Genomic DNA, 21120 nt, shown 5'->3' on the forward strand with positions numbered 1-21120 from the left:
GACACAGACGTCTCAAGTTTTGAAGGAGCGTGCAATTGCCATGCTGACTGCAGGAATGTCCACTAGAGCTGTTGCCACAGATATCTTATGTTACTTTCTCTACCTTAAGCCACCTCCAATGTCTTCTTAGAGAATCTTGCAGTATATCCAACCCGTCTCATAACCGCAGACCACGTGTATGGCGTTGTGTGAGCGAGCGGTTTGCTGATGTCAACAATGTGAACAGAATGCCCTATGGTGGGGTTATGGTTTGGGCAGACATATGCTACGGACAAAGAACACAATGGCATTTTATTGATGGCAATTTGAATGCACAGCGATACCGTGATGAGATCCTGAGGCCCATTGTCATGACATTCATCCGCCCCCATCACCGCATGTTTCAGCACGGCCCCATGTCGCAAGGATACACAATTCCTGGAAGCTGAAAATGTCCCAGTTCTTCCATGGTCTGCATACTCACCAGACATGTCACCCATTGAGCATGTTTGGGATGTACGACTGCATGTTCCAGTTCCTGACAATATTCGGCAACTTCGCACAGCCATTGAAGAGGAGTGCTTCAACATTCCACAGGCCACAATCAACAGCCTGATCAACTATATGAGAAGGAGATGTGTATAACGCTGCATGAGGCAAATGGTGGTCACACCAGATACTGACTGGTTTTCTGATCCACACCCCTACCTTTTTATTTTTACATTTTTTTAAAGCCGTCTGTGACCAACAGATGCATATCTGTATTCCCAGTCATTTGAAGTCCATAGATTAGGGCCTAATTTATTTCAATATACTGATTTTGTTATATGAACTGTAACTCAGTAAAATCTTTCAAATTTTTGCATGTTGCATTCAGTATACATGTTCAGAAGGAACCGCATGGTTGAAGGGGGTTATGTAAAAAGAGACCACATTGTGGCGCCAGATACCATAGTAGAGCTAGCTGCATGGAACTACTTCTCCTGACTGTTAGTGTTGACTTATTTTTCAGCAATCTGTAGGGCTATTGCCGCTGTTATACAATATTTCCTCACTTCAGATGGGTGTGGTCTAACTTGCTAGTTTCGATACCTTACATTTACTGCCAATTTGAAGGCTCACGTTTTGTTTTCACTGCCTTGTGGTTGAAACGTGAATATTGAAAGATATTTTTTTTGTTGTGGTTTTTAAAACCAACCATTTGTAACAATATGAACGTCTAAACTTCACCCACAGTGCGTGCACTTCCACATCGAAAATGATATCCTAATAAAAAATCGTCTGCCAAACCGAGAAGGACTGACGCCTCTCTGGCCAAGACTTGCAGCCTTGTTGTCACACAAAATGCCACTTCATCATTTATTCATCAGTTTTCTCTTTCAGTGTTTGGGCTGTTCTTTGAATCTGTCAGAGAGAGATTAAAATATTAATTTCCCCCTGGTTGGGGCTGTGTAGGGAACCGGAGAGAGGAGGAGAGGGGAACACACGAGAGTTGAACGGGGGAGGAGGAGAATCGAGGTTCTTGTGTTATGTAAGCCCTGTGTGGCTCACCTCTCCCTGGACCCAGCACCTGACCCAGCTCACGCACATCTGAGCCCCAGTACTTAACCCCAGACCGGCTACAGCTTAGTGCAGACGACACAGCTGTCACTGTACCACACTATCCTCAAGGACTCCCCTGACTTCATAGACGCCATGAAGATGGCCCGCGTCCTGGCTGACAACATCACAAGCGCCATGGGCCACAAAGTGTTCCCCTACAGGTAGACTATGGTATCAAACACATCAAATACGCCGTTTCCATGTGGTTGAAACCACTCGATTGACCATTCCAGCCATTTTTATGACCCCGTCCTCCCCTCAGCAGCCTCCACTGCCTCACATGTTGTGAAACAAAGCGCGAGGCTTTTTTAGCTGGTGATATAACTGGTGATATAACAGTCACTGGTTATTTTTGCCCTCACGAGAAGAGAAATATAGTCACAACTCACTAGTGAGATAGATACGCCCTGAACTCGCCCATTCTGAGTTCCTGATTTTCGGGCTAAATAGAACCGCTCTGAAAAGCTGTTAAATTGTGTGGCCCAGGTCTTTGTTCCGCAAAATAACCATAAAAGGTGAAGTAAGTCAGTCATAAATAAACACACACTCATAACATGTTGTTTTAGCTGCCCTCATAACATAGATTGTTCTCCATCTTTTTTCTTTTCTTTTCTTATACATCCAGATTTTATGCCACCCCCCTGTTTACTACACATCCTGTTTTAAGGGTTCAAGAGGGGTTGTATAGTACATGTAAACACTGCATGTAAGATGCCATCATGCCGTATTTTGTCCTGTCAAAGTACTGCCCTTCAGTTTTTTTTGTTTGTTTTGCTTCTGGGTCAAAGTGCCTTGAGTTGCCACACTAGGGACCTTTTTCAGTTTGAACCTTTTTAGAAGTACATCATTCACAACATGTCATTGTCTACATATACTGTACTGGAGTTCTGTTGTTTTCCCCCTCCAGCGTGTTCTACGTGTTCTACGAGCAGTACCTGACCATTGTCTACGACACGGTCTTCCAGCTGGGCGTGTCGCTGGCGGCCATCTTTGCGGTGACCGCGGTGCTGCTGGGCTTTGAGCTGTGGTCAGGAGTGCTGGTCAGCATCACCATCGCCATGATCCTGGTCAACATGTTCGGGGTCATGTGGCTCTGGGACATCAGCCTCAACGCTGTGTCCCTCGTCAACCTCGTCATGGTGAGAGAAGGAACAGGCTGATATTTTTATATATATATATATATATATATATAAATAAATCCCAAATTATGTCTTCCTATAATTTGACGTTTTGGTAGTTATTTCTAAATGATATGTTTTGACCAGAAAGGAGGATGCAGAACACTCCTTGTTGTGAACGCAGCCCAGGATCTCCGGTGTATTCATTGTGTGTGTGTGTGTGTTGCAGAGCTGTGGTATCTCTGTGGAGTTCTGCAGTCACATAGTGAGGGCTTTCTCCATCAGTGTGAAGAGCACCAGAGTGGAAAGGGCTGAAGAAGCTCTGGCCCACATGGGCAGCTCAGTAAGTAGATCTCTACTCTTGTGGTTCAACCCACACTAGCACACTTTGTGCTGTGTTCATGGAAACGGCACACTGTCTGAATATGTATTTTTTAAAAAAGCATGTAGCTCATCCTTTGCCCGAGGATTGTCTGTTCTATCAGTAATCTGACATGTAAAAAATAGTACGGAGTGGCTGCAGATCCAACGTTTTGGGGATCTTTACACTGCACTAAAAGATCCGGAGCCTCGCGAGGCTTCTGCACGTGTATATTCTCTACTTTACTCAGGCGACCGGTCATGGTGCTCCTTTAATAAAGTTAGATCAAAGGTGAATCGATGTCTGTAAGATCACACAATGATAGTGTTCTACATAACAGAACTGAATATGATAGTGTAATGTCATGTAATGTATAATGTTACTGTAAGAGAAAAACACCACTGCGTTTTTCTCTCTCGTAGCCAAAACTCAAGTGCGCTCTACAGGGCAAAATACACAGGTAGGCTATATACAGTTGAACACCATCTGCTCTACATTTCGTTCACTCTGTTCAAAACAACACTGTAGGCTACTTTGAAGCCTCTTTGAAACTAAACTGTATAACTCAAGGAGATCAAAATGCATATCACCATGTAACTGATTGAGATCAATTGGTTGCTATGCAGAATGAGGCTGCGTGGACGTTTCACGGGTTAAACTGAACGAATGATCATGCGCGGTTGAATGCGATGGTGTTTTTGTCTTAAAGTAACGTTACATTATTCTATTAAATTGGGTTCTGTTATGTAGAATTACTGTGATCATTGTGTGGTCCTGCAGACACGGATTCCGTTTTGATGTGACTTTATTAAACGGGCACCGTTCCTCTGAGTAGCCTGTTCTCTGAGAGTAAAGTAGAGAATGCAGGCTGCACGTGCGCAGAAGCTTCGGGAAGGATCTTTGAGTGCAGAAGACTAAAGATCCCCCCCCCCCCCCCCCCCCCCCCCCCCCAAATAAAATGGCTCTGCAGCAATGGAGGGGGGGGAAAACTGTGTGAAATTGAATTCTCGGCTTGAATGGATTATCTAGGAAAGTAGAAATCACTTGATTTGTTTGGCTCTGTTTTTTAGAACCTGGTTATTGATTTCATTTTTGACTGCAGGGAATGCTGAGCACCAGAATGGAACTAAACCATGGTTCCTCTTCTCCCAGGTGTTCAGTGGGATCACTCTGACTAAGTTTGGAGGCATCCTGATCCTGGCTCTGTCCAAGTCCCAGATCTTCCAGATCTTCTACTTCCGCATGTACCTAGCCATGGTGCTGCTGGGGGCCACGCACGGACTCATCTTCCTCCCTGTGCTGCTCAGCTACGCAGGTATGCATAGGGTGATTTTCTCAATTGGGCAAAAGTCCATCTTCTAAACTCGCCATGTGTAGGAGAGTACCACGTTGATAATAAGCGAACGGAGGCTCCTCCCTTCGATAGCCCCTCCCCCCCGAGAAACCTCATAATTATCGTACCGGCACCCTATCATGGAAGAGTTTTGAAATTTGTCACAGCTGTAGTTTTCTTGAAGAAAAGCGTGCACACATTTCAAAACGATACGCTACTTATCTACATGTCTGACACAACCAGCTACAGCTTTTCTTTTACCACTTTACACATCTTATTTGGGGATTCCTCTGTAAACATAATTTGCATGATGACGCGCAGGTGGAGAGGATGTCTCATTTCATAAGAGTAAAATTGTTTCCTTTTCAGGTTGGAGGAGTCGAGCAAAACCAATTAAGATTCTCCCAGTACACGTGTGTGTGTGTGTGTGTGTGTGTGTAAATGTGTGGCCTTTCACCGCAAATATAATTTGCATCACACTATAGCACCTCTCTGTAAGCTCACTAAAACCCTCAAGCCCCAAAAGGAAACTTGCCCTGAAATTCACCTAGTATTTTGTGTAGTGTCTCATCTTACTTAGTACCAGTTTGTCTTTATGTCAATGTTTACACTGCATGGAACGAGGATAAGGTTGCCTCCCAAAAGTTTTAAACGATTTCACCATTGGAAAAATTACACAATCTGTCGGTCTCTCTTCCCTCAGGTCCTTCGGTAAACAAAGCCAAGGTGTTTGCAGCCAACAAGCGCTATGCCGGCACAGAAAGGGAGCACCGCCTCAACTTCTAGAGGCTCTGTGGGGCAAAGAGCAGGACAATGATGATTTTGAACTAACTAACCTTTCTGTCCTGGTCTGGGAGAGACAATGTGGGGTGACGGAGGTAGAAACAGCAGTTTCTATGATTTCTGACACGCACTCGCAATGCAGGGATGCAACTCAGGAATAACTGTTGGGTGTGTCTCTGAGGCCTCTCACACTTTATTTAATTCTGATGGGCAATTCTGGGTAGTTTTCATTAGGGCACACAGTGGAAAAATGTTTTGCAATGGACATTTCTTGTCGACCAGTAGTCTTTCCCTGTTTTTGTCTGTTTTGGTGCCTAATGAACACCACTGATTTCAGTAACCTAGAATAGCCCCCTAATGTAACATTAGCAGCAATAGGATGATATACTGTTTCCCCTCTCAACACAGGAAGTCAGCTATGTGAATATAGGAAAAACTTAAACCCCCATAAACGTCTAGTTTACATCTTATGACCCTACTCTTTATTTTCTCTTGAGGACCAGCTATTCTTTAGATTAGCTAAGTAGAATGTGTAAAGAGAATGATAATATATGCAAAAGATTACTTCTCTGAGAAGAAAATAAAGTTTGACGAATCATTTATGTATACTGTAATGTAACTAATAATGAAACCAAATAATGTTTAAAGATACAGTTAACCTGGTATACATTCCAGGTGTTCCACACATAGAAAAATAATTACTGTAATTTTGTTTCTATGGTTCCACAGTTACTGAAAAACTTGACTAGCTTGATTTGAGGCAACTTTTATTAACGTTATTATAATAATATTGTGTGACAATATGGGTCAATATTCACAGTGACGCAGAGTAAGAGTGATGATCTTGGACCAGGGCCACCATGTCCATATAATGATAAATGAAAAGGCAAAACTGATCCAAGATCTGTGAACAAGAGCTCAGTCTGTAAGTACATTATACTAGGCTTGGTCTGGCTTCACATCTTGCAGTAATGTTTTTGCTTACAGTTAGGGCTGTGCCCAGTTGTCTGTAGTACCTCAGAATGTAGGGTTGAGCAAAGATATGAAAGTAAAATTTATTATTGTTATTATGGGGCAACCAGGGGCTCGAGATGTTTGTTACAGACATGCTTGTTGACAATGCTGCGCATTGGCACTAGAAAGAAGCACAATGTTGTAATATGGTAACCATGTCTTGAATGAAAATCTTAATGTTTTAACATTTTAATGCGTGGACTGTATTGCAGCTCGGTATTGACAGATTTAAATCTGATTTGCAATAGAATCTCATATTGGTATATTGGTACACCACTATAGATTTGCTTAATTTGGTAAAATAAAATAAAAAATAAATCACTAACTAATATCTCATGTGTGCCTTATTTTGAACCTAAATGCACTGAGCAAAAATATAAACGCAACATGTAATGTATTAGTTTCATGAGCTGAAATAAAATATCCCAGAAATTTGCCATATGCACAAAAAGCTTATTTTGCTCAAATTCTGTGCACAAATTTGTTTACATCCCTGTTAGTGACGATTTCTCCTTTGCCAAAATAATCCATTCACCTGACAGGTGTGGCGCATCAAGAAGCTGATGAAATGTCATGATCATTACACAGGTGCACCTTGTGCTGGGGTCAATAAAAGACCACTCTAAAATATGAAGTTTTGTCGCACAATGACACAGACGTCTCAAGTTTTGAAGGAGCGTGCAATTGCCATGCTGACTGCAGGAATGTCCACTAGAGCTGTTGCCACAGATATCTTATGTTACTTTCTCTACCTTAAGCCACCTCCAATGTCTTCTTAGAGAATCTTGCAGTATATCCAACCCGTCTCATAACCGCAGACCACGTGTATGGCGTTGTGTGAGCGAGCGGTTTGCTGATGTCAACAATGTGAACAGAATGCCCTATGGTGGGGTTATGGTTTGGGCAGACATATGCTACGGACAAAGAACACAATGGCATTTTATTGATGGCAATTTGAATGCACAGCGATACCGTGATGAGATCCTGAGGCCCATTGTCATGACATTCATCCGCCCCCATCACCGCATGTTTCAGCACGGCCCCATGTCGCAAGGATACACAATTCCTGGAAGCTGAAAATGTCCCAGTTCTTCCATGGTCTGCATACTCACCAGACATGTCACCCATTGAGCATGTTTGGGATGTACGACTGCATGTTCCAGTTCCTGACAATATTCGGCAACTTCGCACAGCCATTGAAGAGGAGTGCTTCAACATTCCACAGGCCACAATCAACAGCCTGATCAACTATATGAGAAGGAGATGTGTATAACGCTGCATGAGGCAAATGGTGGTCACACCAGATACTGACTGGTTTTCTGATCCACACCCCTACCTTTTTATTTTTACATTTTTTTAAAGCCGTCTGTGACCAACAGATGCATATCTGTATTCCCAGTCATTTGAAGTCCATAGATTAGGGCCTAATTTATTTCAATATACTGATTTTGTTATATGAACTGTAACTCAGTAAAATCTTTCAAATTTTTGCATGTTGCATTCAGTATACATGTTCAGAAGGAACTGCATGGTTGAAGGGGGTTATGTAAAAAGAGACCACATTGTGGCGCCAGATACCATAGTAGAGCTAGCTGCATGGAACTACTTCTCCTGACTGTTAGTGTTGACTTATTTTTCAGCAATCTGTAGGGCTATTGCCGCTGTTATACAATATTTCCTCACTTCAGATGGGTGTGGTCTAACTTGCTAGTTTCGATACCTTACATTTACTGCCAATTTGAAGGCTCACGTTTTGTTTTCACTGCCTTGTGGTTGAAACGTGAATATTGAAAGATATTTTTTTTGTTGTGGTTTTTAAAACCAACCATTTGTAACAATATGAACGTCTAAACTTCACCCACAGTGCGTGCACTTCCACATCGAAAATGATATCCTAATAAAAAATCGTCTGCCAAACCGAGAAGGACTGACGCCTCTCTGGCCAAGACTTGCAGCCTTGTTGTCACACAAAATGCCACTTCATCATTTATTCATCAGTTTTCTCTTTCAGTGTTTGGGCTGTTCTTTGAATCTGTCAGAGAGAGATTAAAATATTAATTTCCCCCTGGTTGGGGCTGTGTAGGGAACCGGAGAGAGGAGGAGAGGGGAACACACGAGAGTTGAACGGGGGAGGAGGAGAATCGAGGTTCTTGTGTTATGTAAGCCCTGTGTGGCTCACCTCTCCCTGGACCCAGCACCTGACCCAGCTCACGCACATCTGAGCCCCAGTACTTAACCCCAGACCGGCTACAGCTTAGTGCAGACGACACAGCTGTCACTGTACCACACTATCCTCAAGGACTCCCCTGACTTCATAGACGCCATGAAGATGGCCCGCGTCCTGGCTGACAACATCACAAGCGCCATGGGCCACAAAGTGTTCCCCTACAGGTAGACTATGGTATCAAACACATCAAATACGCCGTTTCCATGTGGTTGAAACCACTCGATTGACCATTCCAGCCATTTTTATGACCCCGTCCTCCCCTCAGCAGCCTCCACTGCCTCACATGTTGTGAAACAAAGCGCAAGGCTTTTTTAGCTGGTGATATAACTGGTGATATAACAGTCACTGGTTATTTTTGCCCTCACGAGAAGAGAAATATAGTCACAACTCACTAGTGAGATAGATACGCCCTGAACTCGCCCATTCTGAGTTCCTGATTTTCGGGCTAAATAGAACCGCTCTGAAAAGCTGTTAAATTGTGTGGCCCAGGTCTTTGTTCCGCAAAATAACCATAAAAGGTGAAGTAAGTCAGTCATAAATAAACACACACTCATAACATGTTGTTTTAGCTGCCCTCATAACATAGATTGTTCTCCATCTTTTTTCTTTTCTTTTCTTATACATCCAGATTTTATGCCACCCCCCTGTTTACTACACATCCTGTTTTAAGGGTTCAAGAGGGGTTGTATAGTACATGTAAACACTGCATGTAAGATGCCATCATGCCGTATTTTGTCCTGTCAAAGTACTGCCCTTCAGTTTTTTTTGTTTGTTTTGCTTCTGGGTCAAAGTGCCTTGAGTTGCCACACTAGGGACCTTTTTCAGTTTGAACCTTTTTAGAAGTACATCATTCACAACATGTCATTGTCTACATATACTGTACTGGAGTTCTGTTGTTTTCCCCCTCCAGCGTGTTCTACGTGTTCTACGAGCAGTACCTGACCATTGTCTACGACACGGTCTTCCAGCTGGGCGTGTCGCTGGCGGCCATCTTTGCGGTGACCGCGGTGCTGCTGGGCTTTGAGCTGTGGTCAGGAGTGCTGGTCAGCATCACCATCGCCATGATCCTGGTCAACATGTTCGGGGTCATGTGGCTCTGGGACATCAGCCTCAACGCTGTGTCCCTCGTCAACCTCGTCATGGTGAGAGAAGGAACAGGCTGATATTTTTATATATATATATATATATATATATAAATAAATCCCAAATTATGTCTTCCTATAATTTGACGTTTTGGTAGTTATTTCTAAATGATATGTTTTGACCAGAAAGGAGGATGCAGAACACTCCTTGTTGTGAACGCAGCCCAGGATCTCCGGTGTATTCATTGTGTGTGTGTGTGTGTTGCAGAGCTGTGGTATCTCTGTGGAGTTCTGCAGTCACATAGTGAGGGCTTTCTCCATCAGTGTGAAGAGCACCAGAGTGGAAAGGGCTGAAGAAGCTCTGGCCCACATGGGCAGCTCAGTAAGTAGATCTCTACTCTTGTGGTTCAACCCACACTAGCACACTTTGTGCTGTGTTCATGGAAACGGCACACTGTCTGAATATGTATTTTTAAAAAAAGCATGTAGCTCATCCTTTGCCCGAGGATTGTCTGTTCTATCAGTAATCTGACATGTAAAAAATAGTACGGAGTGGCTGCAGATCCAACGTTTTGGGGATCTTTACACTGCACTAAAAGATCCGGAGCCTCGCGAGGCTTCTGCACGTGTATATTCTCTACTTTACTCAGGCGACCGGTCATGGTGCTCCTTTAATAAAGTTAGATCAAAGGTGAATCGATGTCTGTAAGATCACACAATGATAGTGTTCTACATAACAGAACTGAATATGATAGTGTAATGTCATGTAATGTATAATGTTACTGTAAGAGAAAAACACCACTGCGTTTTTCTCTCTCGTAGCCAAAACTCAAGTGCGCTCTACAGGGCAAAATACACAGGTAGGCTATATACAGTTGAACACCATCTGCTCTACATTTCGTTCACTCTGTTCAAAACAACACTGTAGGCTACTTTGAAGCCTCTTTGAAACTAAACTGTATAACTCAAGGAGATCAAAATGCATATCACCATGTAACTGATTGAGATCAATTGGTTGCTATGCAGAATGAGGCTGCGTGGACGTTTCACGGGTTAAACTGAACGAATGATCATGCGCGGTTGAATGCGATGGTGTTTTTGTCTTAAAGTAACGTTACATTATTCTATTAAATTGGGTTCTGTTATGTAGAATTACTGTGATCATTGTGTGGTCCTGCAGACACGGATTCCGTTTTGATGTGACTTTATTAAACGGGCACCGTTCCTCTGAGTAGCCTGTTCTCTGAGAGTAAAGTAGAGAATGCAGGCTGCACGTGCGCAGAAGCTTCGGGAAGGATCTTTGAGTGCAGAAGACTAAAGATCCCCCCCCCCCCCCCCCCCCCAAATAAAATGGCTCTGCAGCAATGGAGGGGGGGGAAAACTGTGTGAAATTGAATTCTCGGCTTGAATGGATTATCTAGGAAAGTAGAAATCACTTGATTTGTTTGGCTCTGTTTTTTAGAACCTGGTTATTGATTTCATTTTTGACTGCAGGGAATGCTGAGCACCAGAATGGAACTAAACCATGGTTCCTCTTCTCCCAGGTGTTCAGTGGGATCACTCTGACTAAGTTTGGAGGCATCCTGATCCTGGCTCTGTCCAAGTCCCAGATCTTCCAGATCTTCTACTTCCGCATGTACCTAGCCATGGTGCTGCTGGGGGCCACGCACGGACTCATCTTCCTCCCTGTGCTGCTCAGCTACGCAGGTATGCATAGGGTGATTTTCTCAATTGGGCAAAAGTCCATCTTCTAAACTCGCCATGTGTAGGAGAGTACCACGTTGATAATAAGCGAACGGAGGCTCCTCCCTTCGATAGCCCCTCCCCCCCGAGAAACCTCATAATTATCGTACCGGCACCCTATCATGGAAGAGTTTTGAAATTTGTCACAGCTGTAGTTTTCTTGAAGAAAAGCGTGCACACATTTCAAAACGATACGCTACTTATCTACATGTCTGACACAACCAGCTACAGCTTTTCTTTTACCACTTTACACATCTTATTTGGGGATTCCTCTGTAAACATAATTTGCATGATGACGCGCAGGTGGAGAGGATGTCTCATTTCATAAGAGTAAAATTGTTTCCTTTTCAGGTTGGAGGAGTCGAGCAAAACCAATTAAGATTCTCCCAGTACACGTGTGTGTGTGTGTGTGTGTAAATGTGTGGCCTTTCACCGCAAATATAATTTGCATCACACTATAGCACCTCTCTGTAAGCTCACTAAAACCCTCAAGCCCCAAAAGGAAACTTGCCCTGAAATTCACCTAGTATTTTGTGTAGTGTCTCATCTTACTTAGTACCAGTTTGTCTTTTTGTCAATGTTTACACTGCATGGAACGAGGATAAGGTTGCCTCCCAAAAGTTTTAAACGATTTCACCATTGGAAAAATTACACAATCTGTCGGTCTCTCTTCCCTCAGGTCCTTCGGTAAACAAAGCCAAGGTGTTTGCAGCCAACAAGCGCTATGCCGGCACAGAAAGGGAGCACCGCCTCAACTTCTAGAGGCTCTGTGGGGCAAAGAGCAGGACAATGATGATTTTGAACTAACTAACCTTTCTGTCCTGGTCTGGGAGAGACAATGTGGGGTGACGGAGGTAGAAACAGCAGTTTCTATGATTTCTGACACGCACTCGCAATGCAGGGATGCAACTCAGGAATAACTGTTGGGTGTGTCTCTGAGGCCTCTCACACTTTATTTAATTCTGATGGGCAATTCTGGGTAGTTTTCATTAGGGCACACAGTGGAAAAATGTTTTGCAATGGACATTTCTTGTCGACCAGTAGTCTTTCCCTGTTTTTGTCTGTTTTGGTGCCTAATGAACACCACTGATTTCAGTAACCTAGAATAGCCCCCTAATGTAACATTAGCAGCAATAGGATGATATACTGTTTCCCCTCTCAACACAGGAAGTCAGCTATGTGAATATAGGAAAAACTTAAACCCCCATAAACGTCTAGTTTACATCTTATGACCCTACTCTTTATTTTCTCTTGAGGACCAGCTATTCTTTAGATTAGCTAAGTAGAATGTGTAAAGAGAATGATAATATATGCAAAAGATTACTTCTCTGAGAAGAAAATAAAGTTTGACGAATCATTTATGTATACTGTAATGTAACTAATAATGAAACCAAATAATGTTTAAAGATACAGTTAACCTGGTATACATTCCAGGTGTTCCACACATAGAAAAATAATTACTGTAATTTTGTTTCTATGGTTCCACAGTTACTGAAAAACTTGACTAGCTTGATTTGAGGCAACTTTTATTAACGTTATTATAATAATATTGTGTGACAATATGGGTCAATATTCACAGTGACGCAGAGTAAGAGTGATGATCTTGGACCAGGGCCACCATGTCCATATAATGATAAATGAAAAGGCAAAACTGATCCAAGATCTGTGAACAAGAGCTCAGTCTGTAAGTACATTATACTAGGCTTGGTCTGGCTTCACATCTTGCAGTAATGTTTTTGCTTACAGTTAGGGCTGTGCCCAGTTGTCTGTAGTACCTCAGAATGTAGGGTTGAGCAAAGATATGAAAGTAAAATTTATTATTGTTATTATGGGGCAACCAGGGGCTCGAGATGTTTGTTACAGACATGCTTGTTGACAATGCTGCGCATTGGCACTAGAAAGAAGCACAATGTTGTAATATGGTAACCATGTCTTGAATGAAAATCTTAATGTTTTAACATTTTAATGCGTGGACTGTATTGCAGCTCGGTATTGACAGATTTAAATCTGATTTGCAATAGAATCTCATATTGGTATATTGGTACACCACTATAGATTTGCTTAATTTGGTAAAATAAAATAAAAAATAAATCACTAACTAATATCTCATGTGTGCCTTATTTTGAACCTAAATGCACTGAGCAAAAATATAAACGCAACATGTAATGTATTAGTTTCATGAGCTGAAATAAAATATCCCAGAAATTTGCCATATGCACAAAAAGCTTATTTTGCTCAAATTCTGTGCACAAATTTGTTTACATCCCTGTTAGTGACGATTTCTCCTTTGCCAAAATAATCCATTCACCTGACAGGTGTGGCGCATCAAGAAGCTGATGAAATGTCATGATCATTACACAGGTGCACCTTGTGCTGGGGTCAATAAAAGACCACTCTAAAATATGAAGTTTTGTCGCACAATGACACAGACGTCTCAAGTTTTGAAGGAGCGTGCAATTGCCATGCTGACTGCAGGAATGTCCACTAGAGCTGTTGCCACAGATATCTTATGTTACTTTCTCTACCTTAAGCCACCTCCAATGTCTTCTTAGAGAATCTTGCAGTATATCCAACCCGTCTCATAACCGCAGACCACGTGTATGGCGTTGTGTGAGCGAGCGGTTTGCTGATGTCAACAATGTGAACAGAATGCCCTATGGTGGGGTTATGGTTTGGGCAGACATATGCTACGGACAAAGAACACAATGGCATTTTATTGATGGCAATTTGAATGCACAGCGATACCGTGATGAGATCCTGAGGCCCATTGTCATGACATTCATCCGCCCCCATCACCGCATGTTTCAGCACGGCCCCATGTCGCAAGGATACACAATTCCTGGAAGCTGAAAATGTCCCAGTTCTTCCATGGTCTGCATACTCACCAGACATGTCACCCATTGAGCATGTTTGGGATGTACGACTGCATGTTCCAGTTCCTGACAATATTCGGCAACTTCGCACAGCCATTGAAGAGGAGTGCTTCAACATTCCACAGGCCACAATCAACAGCCTGATCAACTATATGAGAAGGAGATGTGTATAACGCTGCATGAGGCAAATGGTGGTCACACCAGATACTGACTGGTTTTCTGATCCACACCCCTACCTTTTTATTTTTACATTTTTTTAAAGCCGTCTGTGACCAACAGATGCATATCTGTATTCCCAGTCATTTGAAGTCCATAGATTAGGGCCTAATTTATTTCAATATACTGATTTTGTTATATGAACTGTAACTCAGTAAAATCTTTCAAATTTTTGCATGTTGCATTCAGTATACATGTTCAGAAGGAACCGCATGGTTGAAGGGGGTTATGTAAAAAGAGACCACATTGTGGCGCCAGATACCATAGTAGAGCTAGCTGCATGGAACTACTTCTCCTGACTGTTAGTGTTGACTTATTTTTCAGCAATCTGTAGGGCTATTGCCGCTGTTATACAATATTTCCTCACTTCAGATGGGTGTGGTCTAACTTGCTAGTTTCGATACCTTACATTTACTGCCAATTTGAAGGCTCACGTTTTGTTTTCACTGCCTTGTGGTTGAAACGTGAATATTGAAAGATATTTTTTTTGTTGTGGTTTTTAAAACCAACCATTTGTAACAATATGAACGTCTAAACTTCACCCACAGTGCGTGCACTTCCACATCGAAAATGATATCCTAATAAAAAATCGTCTGCCAAACCGAGAAGGACTGACGCCTCTCTGGCCAAGACTTGCAGCCTTGTTGTCACACAAAATGCCACTTCATCATTTATTCATCAGTTTTCTCTTTCAGTGTTTGGGCTGTTCTTTGAATCTGTCAGAGAGAGATTAAAATATTAATTTCCCCCTGGTTGGGGCTGTGTAGGGAACCGAGGAGAGGGGAACACACGAGAGTTGAACGGGGGAGGAGGAGAATCGAGGTTCTTGTGTTATGTAAGCCCTGTGTGGCTCACCTCTCCCTGGACCCAGCACCTGACCCAGCTCACGCACATCTGAGCCCCAGTACTTAACCCCAGACCGGCTACAGCTTAGTGCAGACGACACAGCTGTCACTGTAGCAGACAATGCTGTTAAATGAATAATAAGGTTGTAGTGTACAGCTGATTTGCATTAATATATTTAAATCCTTTATTTGAATAGAGACATACACTGAATCATTGAAAGTCATTTACCCCATGCTTTTCCTTGTTTTCAGCATCAGTCCCTCAATGAGCTTTACAAGTTGAGAATGTGAATATCGCCGTGAAACAAGGTAATGTTTATGAACAGAAACCGTACAGTATACTGTACTATCTCTCAGGTGCAAGGTTGCTGTGTCCTGTGGTCATTCAAGTACAGCATTTCCCATCCATTCAGATTGTTGACAATACCTCCAGATTTACACGGTTATCAAAACGCCAAGGTAAGCCTACACGAAACACAGCCCTTATTTTACGTGATTCTAAAATACCCTATGGGGGAAAATGAATGGTGAAAAAAACTATTGGAACCCTTTCCCTGTTTTGACTGCTAGGTTTTATGACTCATACTATGGTCCTCTAGTGCACCATTGTTTTAACGGAACAAAATGGTTACCAAAAGGCAATATAGAAAATGTGGGACGAAAAGGCAGCAGCTCACTAAACTAAAGCAAGTTATGTCAAATGTTCTACTGGCACAGGGAGGGAGAAGACTTACTGTCCAGCAACAGTTACCATACAAGCTGTAGACCTGGTGCATTATTCCATTAATCAAATTGAATAAGGGATTTAAAAACACCTCGGGGGGGGGGGGGTAGTTCATGTGAAAGAATGTAGAGAGAAAAGGAATGCTGTGAAGTCACACATTATCATTCCTCTCTGCTGTGAGGTCACTTTGCTTGACGTGCATTGCCGTGACATCTTATTGGCACAATGACATGCTGTATGCTTACCAAAACCTTTACTCAAGCAACACACATCACGTGAGTATAATAAGGGCAGACAGAGGATCAGCTCCTGCTGTCTCTCGCTAGTCGCCTACCAGGAATCCAAAGCAAATTCTGCAACGCCTCCACATCTCGTACTACACGTACTTCTTGTCAACACCTTACACCTAGCAAGTCATTGAGTTGCATTATTTGCTGCCAACACTATCCTAGGGGTTCAAATTCAGGCCACTGGCTGTATTTTCTACTTGAGACATTGGACTGAATCACTTTAAAGGGTCCATTAATGAGTAAGGTGAGAGAGGCATTTAATGCCCTGTTGTTTTGAGTCACTGGTTATCTGTTAGAGCCGGGCTCAGTTGATGCCAAAATAGACTGAGTGGTAAAAAAAAAAGTCATTTAGCAGACCCTCTTATTCAGAGCGACTTACAGGAGCAATTAGGGTTTAGTGCATTGCTGAAGGACACATCGACAGATGTTCGACCTAGTCGGCTCGGACATTCAAACCAGTATACTTTCAGTTACTGGCCCAACACTCTTAGGCTACTCGCTGCCCAGTGGGACTAGAGAATCATCTCAGACATGCAGAGGATCAGATTCACAAACAAGTCCAACTGCAGGGCTGCCTGGGGCCTGTTCAGGGGGATGTAAATTTACAGAATGTTTACATAGAAGTGTATCTCTAAATAGCCCACCCAATCTACCTACCTCATCCCCACACTGTTTTTATTTTATTTACTTCTCTGCTCTTTTCACACCGGTATCTCTACTTGCACATCATCATCTGCTCATTTATCACTCCAGTGTTAATCTGCTAAATTGTAATGATTTGCTACTATGGCCTATTTATTGCCTTACCTCCTCATGCCATTTGCACACACTGTATATAGACTTTCTTTTTTCTACTGTGGTTATTGGCTTGTTTATTGTTTACTCCATGTGTAACTCTGTGTTGTTGTCTGTGTCACACTGCTTTGCTTTATCTTGGCCAGGTCGCAGTTGTAAATGATAACTTTTTCTCAACTAGCCTACCTGGTTAAATAAAGGTGAAATAAAATAAAAATTGTTAAGACTACATAAAATAATGTCTGTCAGCTAGATAGGAAATTGTGTCAGCCTAATTCATTATATGTCTATCTGCAACATACAAAACATTTCACATCACTGACTGAATACACCCCTGTGTGCCCCACTCCCCGCTGACCAGACAAACAGCCAACCAGGGAGTCCCTCTCCCACTGACAGCCACAACACGCCACACAACACCCACCATTCAGTTCCCACCATTCACTTCCTTGTTTACAAACGTGGTGGGCCCAGCAGTGACCTGGGTTGAAAACCCCTGAGTCACTGCATCACTCACAGCATCAAGAGGAGGGGGGGGGGGGCAAACTGCCGTTTCAGCCAAATGTTATTTTAAAAAGAGGGAAGGGCAATGGACTAGGCCAGGGGGCTTGCCCCCCCAACGATGGAACACATATTTGGTACAATGGAGGTGGCTGACATGTGAGCTGACCCCAGGGAGGGCAGTCAATAGCCCCCTTTATGAGGCACTGAGAGGGGTATTAGGAGTATCAATGGAGAGGACTAAGCCATATAGGCCATGTGGCCGTGGCCAGGCCTGGAACTGTTTGTTTTGATTGCAGCACGAGACTGGGACTGGCGTGACTGCCCGCCTTGTTTACCTTGGATATGTGTCAGGTGGCCCGAGAGAACCTGTTCATTCCCTCCCTTTCTCGTTAACTCTCTCCCTCTCGTTTGCTCGATTTTCCTTTTTCCCCTCCATGAGAAACTTTCCTCTCCGATTGCATCAGAGCCACAGCCGGGCACAACAACATGAGCATTGAGCTCAATGTAGGACAGAGCCGGGCACTCAATAGCACTGGCAGGCCTTCTTATGCCGTGTTCACTTGCTAGTCTGACATTTCTGACTTGCTGACTGGTTCAACCCGGCAAGTGTATAACCACAGATTTCCTAAACCCAGAAGATCAATATCGCAAGACTTCCGGGAATATTAACGAAGCAGACCAGGCCGGGGTTTGGGGTTTGATAAATCAATGAGAGATGTAAATTCTTCCTTAGTTGTTCATTTCCTCAAAATCTAAAGGCAAAACCTAGATTCGAGCCAATGTCTTAACTAGTTGAACATGTTATTACTCCAACTTCGTAAAACAACATATCGAAGGAGTACCTTTGATTTGATGGCCTGCACATGCATAGTTCAGTGCGAGAGGACCATTAGAAACACGTCTACAGCATGAGCTTAGATAGCCGATGTCGCCATGTTATCACCTACAATTCCTGATCGGGGATTTCTATTGGCGAAGCAGTTTATGCCTATCTTCTTACGTACTGTCTTTGGTATAACTACCACCAGTAACAAGTCGACATTTCCGAGTTGCCTAGTTCCGACTAGCAAATGAACGCGACAATAGTCACACTGACTTGGAGTAGTTTTTTTAATGCTATACTGCCAAGAAATATTTTGATTTTACTAGGCAAGTCAGTTAAGAACAAATTCTTATTTACAATGACATCCTACCCCAGCCAAACCTGGACGACGCTGGGCCAATTGTGCGCTGCCCTATGGGGCTCCCAATCACAGCCGGTTGTGATGCAGCCTGGAATCAAATCAGGGTCTGTAATGGACGCCTCTTGCACTGAGATGCAGTGCTTTAGACCGCTGCGCCACTCGGGAGCCCGGGATATACTTAAATATTCATAGTCTAATTTACAAGTTATTCATAATATCCCCTTTTAGGTGACAGACTCAATGTCACCGTAAGATGTGTAATGTGTTTTAACACTTGGGGCTAAGCCTCCTTAAGTTATCAAGGGGGGTAGGATTCTATGAGAAACATGCACTGCCTGATCATGCATGCTTGAATTGTAATAGATGATTGGTTCTCTGCAATAAATATTTAGAGTGGAACCAGATGATCTTACATAATGGCTGGCAGTAAATCAATTCACCAAGATCAGCAGCCAGCAGGATAGAGTGACACAAAATGATGAGGAAGCCAATCACATTTCAGGAATCTTGTTTTAATTGAACAAGCAAGGCAGTATATTTACAAACATACACACATGTATTTTGGTGTTGTTGACCATGAGCTTTCTGCCAAACCGTAAAAAAAGTGTGTATCCTACAACAAATTCTTTGGGTTTAGAAATCAAAACATCTAACAATAGTATTTCACCCTGATTTCAGCACTATCCATCTTTTCTGTATGATTAAAATGACTACAATTCGATTAAAATCAGTGTTCAAAAGACAAAAACGATTTTGCTCTGATAAAATAAACAATACTTTCCTGTTTTTCAAGAGAAACTCTTGGTAACACTGCTATGATGTCACAAAAATAGCATTAGCATATTCCGAGTCAGTATTCATGTCATAAGAAGGAATTCCCCTCAACCACGCCACAAATTGGAGAAAACAAACATTCTTTCCCATTGACCCCCACTGTAAAAGAGACAACTTCGTCGTAGATTTTTTTGTTATAAAGAAATAACAAACGTGCCGAAAAGCTGCTGTGTTGTTCGATCAAATTTGATTGTTCACGAACACATATTTGCAGATGTAATCACTGGTGTAGCGAAATTCTTACGTAGAGTGCAGTCGGAAAGTATTCAGACCCCTAGACTTTACCACATTTTGTTATGTTACAGCCTTATTCTAAAATTGATTACTTTTTTCTTTTTTTTATTCTCTACACACAATACCCCATAATGACCAAGTGAAAATCGATTTTTTGAAATTGTTGCAAATATATTTAAAAATTAAAACAGAAATACCTTAAGTATTCAGACTCTTTGCTATGAGACTCGAAATTGCATCCTATTTCCATTGATCATCCTTGAGATGTTTCTACAACTTGGAGTCCACCTGTGGTAAATTCAACTGATTGGACATGATTTGGAAACGCACATATCGGTCTATATAAATGTCCCACAGTTGACAGTGCATGTCAGAGCAAAAACCAAGTCATGAGGTCGAAGGAATTGTCTGTAGAGCTCCGAGGCAGGATTTTGTCGCGGCACAGATCTAGGGAAGTGTACCAAAACATTTCTGCAGCATTGAAGGTCCCCAAGAACACAGTGGCCTTCATCATTCTTAAATGGAAGAAGTTTGAAACCACCAAGACTCTTCTTAGAGCTGGCCGCCAATCGGGGGAGAAGGGCCTTGGACAGGAAGATGACCAAGAACCTGATAGTCACTCTGACACAGCTCCACAGTTTCTCTGTAGACATGGGAGAACCTTACAGAAGGACAATCATCTCTGCAGGACTTCAACAATCAGGCCTTTATGGTAGTGTGGCCAGACGGAAGCCACTCCTCAGTAAAAGGCACATAACAGCCTACTTGGAGTTTGCCATAAGGCACCGAAAGACTCAATCCATGAGAAACAAGATTGTCTGGTCTGATGAAACCAAGATTGAACTCTTTGGGATGAATGCCAAGAGTCACGTCTGGAAGAAACCTGGCACCATCCCTAAGGTGAAGCATGGTGGTGGCAGCATCATGCTGTTGGGATGTTTTTCAGCAGCAGGCACTGGGAGACTAGTCAGGATCGAGGGAAAGATGAACGGAGCTAAGTACAGAGAGATACTTGATGAAAAACTGCTCCAGAACACTCAGTACCTCCGACTAGGATAAAGGTTCACCTTTCAATAGGACACCGACCCTAAGCACACAGCCAAGACAATGCAAGAGTGGCTTCAGGACAGTCTCAATGTCGTTGCGTGGCCCAGCCAGAGCACGGACTTGAACCCGATCGAACATCTCTGGAGAGACCTGAAAATAGCTGTGCAGCGACATTCCTCATCCAACCTGACAGAGCTTGAGAGGATCTGGAGAGGAGAATGGGAGAAACTCCCCAAATACAGGTGTGCCAAGCTTGTAGCGTCATACTCAAGAAGACTTGAGGCTGAAATCGCTGCAAAAGGTGCTTCAACAAAGTACTGAGTAAAGGGTCT

General features: G+C 42.8%; 2 protein-coding genes across 2 annotated transcripts; both read left to right on the plus strand.

Annotated features, from left to right (window-relative positions):
- The first annotated feature begins 1638 nt into the window (after nt 1-1638).
- Nucleotides 1639-6521, plus strand: LOC118944820 (NPC intracellular cholesterol transporter 1-like). The gene is made up of 5 exons (XM_036966122.1): nt 1639-1742; nt 2489-2720; nt 2929-3042; nt 4213-4375; nt 5097-6521. Exons 1-5 carry the CDS (start codon nt 1675-1677, stop codon nt 5177-5179), a joined length of 660 nt encoding a protein of 219 aa, XP_036822017.1. The 5' UTR covers nt 1639-1674; the 3' UTR covers nt 5180-6521.
- Nucleotides 5321-13346, plus strand: LOC118944888 (NPC intracellular cholesterol transporter 1-like). Its single transcript, XM_036967102.1, has 6 exons — nt 5321-5344; nt 8433-8581; nt 9328-9559; nt 9768-9881; nt 11044-11206; nt 11922-13346. The coding sequence occupies exons 1-6, from the start codon at nt 5321-5323 to the stop codon at nt 12002-12004; spliced, it is 765 nt and encodes a 254-aa protein (XP_036822997.1). The 3' UTR covers nt 12005-13346.
- Nucleotides 13347-21120: the final 7774 nt, after the last annotated feature.

Source organism: Oncorhynchus mykiss, chromosome 28, assembly GCF_013265735.2.
Source record: "Oncorhynchus mykiss isolate Arlee chromosome 28, USDA_OmykA_1.1, whole genome shotgun sequence".
Classification (NCBI taxonomy): domain Eukaryota; kingdom Metazoa; phylum Chordata; class Actinopteri; order Salmoniformes; family Salmonidae; genus Oncorhynchus; species Oncorhynchus mykiss.

Excerpts from the sequence above, each read along its gene's own strand:
- LOC118944820 (XM_036966122.1), top strand. The coding sequence starts at position 1,675 with ATGAAGATGGCCCGCGTCCTGGCTGACAACATCACAAGCGCCATGGGC. Across the intron at positions 2,721-2,928 it reads CCCTCGTCAACCTCGTCATG|AGCTGTGGTATCTCTGTGGA; the intron begins GTGAGAGAAGGA and ends TGTGTGTTGCAG. Across the intron at positions 3,043-4,212 it reads TGGCCCACATGGGCAGCTCA|GTGTTCAGTGGGATCACTCT; the intron begins GTAAGTAGATCT and ends CTCTTCTCCCAG.
- LOC118944888 (XM_036967102.1), top strand. The coding sequence starts at position 5,321 with ATGCAACTCAGGAATAACTGTTGG. Across the intron at positions 8,582-9,327 it reads CACAAAGTGTTCCCCTACAG|CGTGTTCTACGTGTTCTACG; the intron begins GTAGACTATGGT and ends TTCCCCCTCCAG. Across the intron at positions 9,882-11,043 it reads TGGCCCACATGGGCAGCTCA|GTGTTCAGTGGGATCACTCT; the intron begins GTAAGTAGATCT and ends CTCTTCTCCCAG.